The sequence below is a fragment of the Ipomoea triloba genome, chromosome 12 (assembly GCF_003576645.1).
Source record: "Ipomoea triloba cultivar NCNSP0323 chromosome 12, ASM357664v1".
Classification (NCBI taxonomy): Eukaryota; Viridiplantae; Streptophyta; class Magnoliopsida; order Solanales; family Convolvulaceae; genus Ipomoea; species Ipomoea triloba.
In genome coordinates this window covers 1,969,241-1,976,809 of record NC_044927.1, presented here as the reverse complement: position 1 = coordinate 1,976,809, position 7,569 = coordinate 1,969,241, and the positions used below count along the sequence as shown (strand labels likewise).

Here is a 7,569-nt window from a genome sequence, read left to right as displayed (position 1 = left end):
CACTCCCAACTGTTGACTTTTTGTGCTTCTACATTGTAACATAGTCAGTAAATATGATATAACAGGTGAAAATATATACTCACTTTAGTTTATTTTACACATCTTACTATTTATTGATCAAACCAATTTTTCTTTTATCATTTATTTTCTTTTAGCACTTTTTGAAATAAATTTAAATATTTTTTTTTTGTATTTAGTTGTGATTATTATGAAATTTTTAAATATACGAATTTTATATGTTAACATTGAAATAACTATTATATTTATAACAAAAAATAAATTGTAAATTAATTGAGTCAAGTATCATTAACAAAATCAAACAAGTAAAATTAGATAAAAATGTATAATATTGCTAAAAATAACCAAAGTAGAATATGCCGTGTCAATATATGATAAAATATGAGATAAAGATTGAAAAATATATATAGTGGAAAAAAAAAAGCATAGCATTGCATTCAAAAGAGAGAGAGAATTTTACTAAAATATTGTAAGTTTAATTATTTTTAACACTATATAAGTCGAATTTGTCGCACAATGTCTTTCCATTGTAACATTGAACAAGAGTGGGATCAAGTTTGTCGCATAAGATTTTCCTAATGCGGCATTAATGCATGAGCGGAATTTAGATTATACGTACAACCGGATCAATTTTATTATTATTTTTTTTAAAGAGATCAGTTCTTTAATAGCTATGAAGATGACTAGCTAACAAACCAACCTTTCACTTTAACTTCAACTAAAACCTTGACCCTACACCATTTAGTATTCATACACCACATGTCTCAACAAATAAAAGAAAAATATTTCTTCATTTGTTAAAGTAATTAGAAGATGATATAAATCTACTCTAAATACAATATGTTGTAAAAAAAAAAAACCATCTTTATAAAAATGTATGTCTTGAAATTATATTACAATATGATTTTATTACCTGAAATACGTAAAAACAACTTAAGCAAAAACGACTCAATTATTCTGAAGAACAGTGTGATAGTGAACAATGTAAAATAAACTCAAGTTACATTGTAAGTTGAATCACTAATATACATGTTTATTTTTAGTAGACTCGTTATATTTGGTACATGTTCATTTTTAATGTATCATAACTTATTTTTTTGGTACTATCTAAAAATGAACATATATTGCACTCAAAATTAACTTATAGTATATTAAAAATGAACATAAATGGTATATCTTACCATGTGAGTCATAATCAACGATATATATATATATATATATCATAACTCAAGTTATCTCACTTAATCATATTATATCTTGGGCTCCATGAACTTGTCCAAAAGCTCATTAAGAACCTCGAAGGCTCAGAATAAAGAGATCAAGATTTGCACAACTCTATTTTCACTATTTTCATGGTGCACGTTATTATTTAATTAATTTATATAGTATGGAGTAATCTATAAATAATTAATAAATACAAACAATTATTTTGAGTTAAAATACGGAGTACCATTTTGTTAGGTGACGGTGGCGAGGAAAACCTATGAACTACAGTAATCGTAGAGACCCTTAGGTTTTTTGTTTTGTTAGACTATAATAATGATACACTTTTATGCATAAAAAAACCTAATTCAAACTCAGATCTTGAATATTTATATTTTATATGGTGACTATAAATAAATTTTAAGTGAGATTTATCATTAATTATTAAACCGCACACCAGAGTTGGAGACTTTAGAGTATCATTTTCGTGAACATTGTACACAGTACAACACTACAACACGTCAATTTCATATGAGGTAAGGTTACTGTTTTGCTTGAAAAGATTGTCAAACACTGGTTTATTTATTGTTTTTGAGTGATACTGGTTATGTTACAATGTAGTATATGTTTATAATTACTCTTTTAATTTATGGAAGTACAAAAATTAATACTATCCTCACTGAAACATAAATCTATGATCTTCTATATGGCCATATGGGAGAACCACTTAGTGCAATTAGACCAAATGTCAGGGTTTATTTATTTTCTTGTTAAAGGATTTTAAATGTCCTTTTTCTTTTTTCCTCTTTTTAGGCGTGGATAAGTTCACATGAGGGCCCAATGATTCGACCCATAAGAGGTTAAAAGTGCCAACCCATAATCACCATTAACAACTAACAATATCACACAAATACTTCGTCACTCTCTGAGTCTCTGCTCTGCTCTGTTCTCTAGAGAGAGAAAGCTTTACCTACACAGTAGAGAGAGAGAGAAAGAGGGAGATAGAGAGAGAGGTTCTGTGTGTGTATGTATGGGTACTTGTTTCCCTTCGTTCTCAGTATAGACCTGAAACGATACCGTTTCCATCCATGTCTTCCATCTTCCCTGCACTGATTTTCTGTATTGTTCTCGTTTCCTCTGCATGCGCCGCCCAGCGCAGCGCCGAGAACCTAGCCGAGATCCAGGCGCTGAACTCTTTCAAGCTCAGTGTTCACGATCCGCTTGACGCGCTAGCCGATTGGGACTCGTCCTCGCCGGCGGCTCCCTGCGACTGGGGCGGCGTGAAGTGTGAGAATGGTCGCGTGAGTGAACTCGACCTCCCTCGGCGCCAGCTCGGCGGCCCGCTTACCCCGCAAATCGCTAACCTCCGTTTGCTACGTAAGCTGAGCATCAGCTCCAATTCATTCAACGGGAGCGTTCCTTCCTCCCTCGCGAAATGCTCGCTCCTGCATTCCGTTTTTCTGCAGGAGAATTCGTTCTCCGGCGGATTTCCGCCGGAAGTTTCGAAGCTCGCCGGCCTGAAAATCTTCAATGTCGCCGGGAACAAGCTCTCCGGCGGAATCCCCGGCGACCTCCCGCAGAGTATCCGCTACTTCGATCTCTCGTCCAACTCTTTCACCGGAGAGATACCGAGGAACATTTCGAGCCTCTCGCAGCTCCAGTACATTAACCTCTCGAGCAATCGCTTGTCCGGCGAGATTCCGGCGAGCTTGGGAGAGCTCCAGCAGCTTCAGTACCTCTGGCTTGCGGACAACGATTTGGAAGGGACTCTGCCCTCCGCAATCGCCAACTGCTCATCGCTGGTCAATCTTAACGCCCAAGGCAACGCAATCAGCGGCGTCATTCCCGCCGCCATCGGAGCGCTTCCGAAGCTTCAGGTGATATCTCTATCGCATAACAACCTCTCTGGTTCAATACCGGCTTCGATGTTCTGCAGTGTCTCGGTTTATCCTCCATCTATTCGGATTGTTCAGCTAGGTTTTAATGCATTCACAGATATTGTACCACCTGAATCATCTCTGTGTTTGACTACTTTAAAAATGTTGGATCTCCAGCAGAATAGCATTCACGGCAATTTCCCCCTGTTTTTGACAAACAATTCTTCATTAACTTCTCTAGATGTTTCTGGAAACTACTTTTCCGGCAAAATCCCTAGTTCCATTGGAAATTTATGGGCATTGGAGGAATTGAAAATGGCGAATAACTCGTTTGAGGGTGTCATTCCTGTTGAGATCACTAATTGCACTAGTTTGAAGATCCTTGATCTTGGAGGAAATCAATTGAAAGGTGGGATTCCGGCATTCTTAGGTCAGCTTAGAAACTTGACTAGTTTATCACTGGGTAGAAACCAGTTTAATGGTTCAATTCCTTCAACTTTTGGTGATTTGCTTAATCTTGGGAATCTGGACTTGGGAGGCAATGCTCTCACCGGATCCTTGCCGGAGGAGTTAATGTCGTTGAGCAGCTTGAGTACACTGGACCTCAGTTCAAACAAGTTCTCTGGGAGTATGCCTGTCAGCATTGGGAACTTACAACAGCTTTCTGTTCTGAATTTGAGTAGCAATGGTTTTTCGGGGAGAATTCCGGGCAGTATTGGTAGTCTGTACAAGTTAGAAGCTCTTGATTTGAGTAGGCAGAATTTATCTGGGGAATTGCCATTTGATCTTTCTGGTTTGCCTAACCTGCAAGTGATTGCATTGCAGGAGAATAAGTTATCTGGTGAAGTTCCTGAAGGTTTCAGTAGCTTATTGGGTTTGCAGTATTTGAACCTATCTTCCAATTCATTCTTTGGTCCCATTCCCTCTACTTTTGGCTTCTTGAAGTCATTAGTTGTTCTTTCCTTGTCTAACAATCGAGTTTCTGGTTTGATTCCTCCTGAGTTGGGTAATTGTTCTGTTCTTGAAGTACTGAGCTTGCATTCCAATTCTCTGAGTGGTCAAATCCCTGTTGATCTTTCTCATCTTTCCCATTTGAGGATCCTTGATTTGGGTCAGAACAATTTCACAGGTGAAATCCCAGTAGACATCTCAAATTGTTCATCCTTAACTTCACTGGTACTAGACTCGAATCATCTTTCCAGTCACATACCAGAGTCATTATCCCACCTATCAAATTTAGTGATCTTGGATCTCTCTAGTAACAACCTAACCGGAGAAATCCCAGAAAATTTTACTCTCCTTTTGAACTTGGCAAGCTTCAATGTGTCGAACAACAAGCTGGTTGGTCAGATTCCTTCAAAGTTGGGGTCTCGTTTGAACGACCCATCAGATTACACGGGCAATCAAGGTTTGTGTGGGAAACCCTTGAGCAAAGAATGCGAGGGAGGTGGTGATGGTAAAGGGAATAGGCTGGTTATGTTGATAGCCATAGCTGCAAGTGGAGCTCTTCTCCTAGCCTCATGTTGTTGCTTCTACACCTACAGCTTGTTGAGGTGGCGCAATAAGCTCAAAGAAAAGGCAGCAGCTGGGGAGAAGAAACACAGCCCTGCCAGGGCTAGTTCAAGAACCAGTGGGGGTCGTCTCAGCAGCGAAAACGGTGGACCAAAGCTTGTTATGTTCAACAACAAGATCACATTAGCCGAAACCATAGAAGCCACGAGGCAGTTTGATGAGGAAAACGTGCTGAGCAGGACGCGATTTGGAGTGGTTTTCAAGGCGTGTTACAACGATGGAATGGTGCTGTCAGTCCGAAGGCTCCCGGATGGATCATTAGACGAAAACATGTTCAGGAAAGAAGCAGAATCACTAGGCAGAGTGAAACACAGGAACCTAACAGTTCTCCGGGGCTACTATGCTGGCCCCCCGGACCTCAGGCTCCTAGTATATGACTACATGCCCAACGGCAACCTCGCCACATTGCTGCAAGAAGCATCCCACCAAGACGGCCACGTTCTCAACTGGCCAATGCGCCATCTCATCGCGCTAGGCATTGCCCGAGGCCTCGCTTTCCTTCACACATCCTCAATTCTCCATGGAGACATCAAGCCCCAAAATGTCCTTTTCGACGCAGACTTTGAAGCTCACCTAGCAGACTTTGGCCTAGACAAGCTCACATTGGCTGCCCCATCACAGCCCTCTACTTCAACCCCGGTTGGCACCCTAGGCTACGTATCACCCGAAGCAGGACTAACAGGCGAAACCACGAGAGAATCAGATGTGTACAGCTTCGGGATTGTGTTACTGGAGCTCCTCACCGGAAAACGGCCCGTGATGTTCACGGAAAGTGAAGACATTGTTAAATGGGTGAAGAGACAATTGCAGAGAGGCCAAATCTCGGAGTTGCTAGAACCAGGATTGTTGGAGCTCGACCCTGAATCCTCAGAATGGGAAGAATTCTTGTTAGGGATCAAAGTTGGATTGCTTTGCACCGCTCCTGATCCCCTTAACCGTCCCACCATGACCGACATTGTCTTCATGCTCGAAGGTTGCCGGTTCGGACCGGACATCCCTTCCTCGGCCGATCCCACCTGCCAACCGTCCCCCGCCTGAAAAAAACCTTCCATTCCTTCCAATTCTTTTGGCTGTGTAATTCCTAGAGGGAAAATTTTCAACCCAAAAAAAAAAAAAAGAATTTGCTAAAGCAGTTTAGTTTTTTCAATTCAACAGTTTTGAATTTCAATTTTATTTATTTATTTATTGTTTGTTTGAATCTTTCGGTTCTTGAAATAACAAGGCACAGCCACGCCGTGTCGGCCGGGATTGGTATGAGATTTTACTCTTTTTTTTTGGGCTCGCCGTGGGTGGGGCCGGCTCAGGGGAGAGTGACTGAGTATCTGACGGAATGAGTTGGAGGTGTTATTAAAACAGTGGGGGCCACCGGGAGGGGGGGGGGGGTTTCCCGCCAAGTGAGAACAAAGCTGGGCGGAAAAATAGGGGTTTGTTGGTGTCACGTGGCTGCAGAAGAGGGGCATTTCTTGGGAGGTGGAGCACTGAAAATATAGCCGTTAGTGCAGGCAGAAAGACCCAACTACCCTGGCAAAACCACTAAAACCCAATCATCACCCCCTTCCAAGATGCCTTGACTTTATGTGAGACTGTGAAAATGTTTGAATGAGATTAACGAGGCAAGCATAGTTATTTTAGTTCCTATTTGGTCGAGTTAATCTAGGATAAATAACACTTCAGTTGTAACTTGTCAGACCATAGTTTCTTTCAATTCTAGATAACACAAATACGAAAAATAATACAAAATAATGATAATTTAAACACTTTGTTTTGTTATTTATTTATATTTTAATTTTAACTCTGAATGAAAGAATGACATGACGAATAAAATTAGAGAAAATAATTTTATTTTTTTGCTTATATGTACTAACTCACAAATAAAAAAAGAGAAGTAAAGAAGACTCTAGGTTCAACTGATCGAGAGAGTATTGACATGAATCGAATTTGTAAATTTTAATATGCGAATTATATTTTACCCATTCAACTATTCATTTCGGGAGAAAAAGAAAAATTAATCTTGTTATTATGAGAAGGATTATGGTGTATCTTTGAAAATTCTTAAGGTGTATGGTTGCCTTGGTTTTTTTGGTTTTTTTGGTTTATAGATATTGTATTTTATTATCTTTAATTAATAATACAAGAGAGTATAATATTATTGGATAACAAGTACAATTATGTTGGCATTCGTTTGTTTCTTTAAACTTAATCTCTACTTTTTAATGAAAAGTATAATCAAGGTCAAAGTGTTAATCCATATGATGTTATTTACAATATTGGCACAATATTTTCTTCTCTCAAAAGGTTGATATAAAAATCTTGTGTGCGAAGCATTGTATATATATTTTTTGATTGACGAGAAAAACTCGCAATCATTATCTGAAGGTGTACACCGGATAAATTATACTCTTATACAAAGCATTGTATAATTTTAATTAATTTATTTTATGACAGATAATATTGAGTTTAAATTTACTTTACTATGCTCCCACTAACAAAAGAAGAAAAAAGAACACATCAATTTTTGGTGAAAGTGATAAAGTTTACTAATGAAAAAGGAACAAAACAGCTAAACATTGACTTCATATAATTCAAAATCATAGAATTATGTTTGGTCTTACTATTACTGTTATTACTATTATTGCTTAATGCCATTTGCAGCTGCAATATAATTGTCACTTACACTTAATCAGGTCTGTAGGGCCCCAAAACGACGAGCTGAGGAAAGAGCCAAAGAGCAAAACGACAGCGGAGGGGAAGAAGAAAAAATATATATGATTGAAGATGTATAAAGACCCACCAAATTGGACATGAAATGACACAATACTCATCCCTCATCTCAACTTGTCAATTTGATTGCCCATTTTGTGAGTAAATACATTCCTAAACTCCATTATTCAACGCCATA

The 7,569-nt window shown here is 38.7% G+C and overlaps 1 protein-coding gene across 1 annotated transcript; it reads left to right on the top strand.

Moving 5' to 3' along the window:
- Nucleotides 1-2,128: 2,128 nt before the first annotated feature.
- Nucleotides 2,129-5,847, top strand: LOC116000207 (probable LRR receptor-like serine/threonine-protein kinase At4g36180). The gene has a single exon (XM_031240240.1). It carries the CDS (start codon nt 2,310-2,312, stop codon nt 5,706-5,708), a length of 3,399 nt encoding a protein of 1,132 aa, XP_031096100.1. The 5' UTR covers nt 2,129-2,309; the 3' UTR covers nt 5,709-5,847.
- Nucleotides 5,848-7,569: the final 1,722 nt, after the last annotated feature.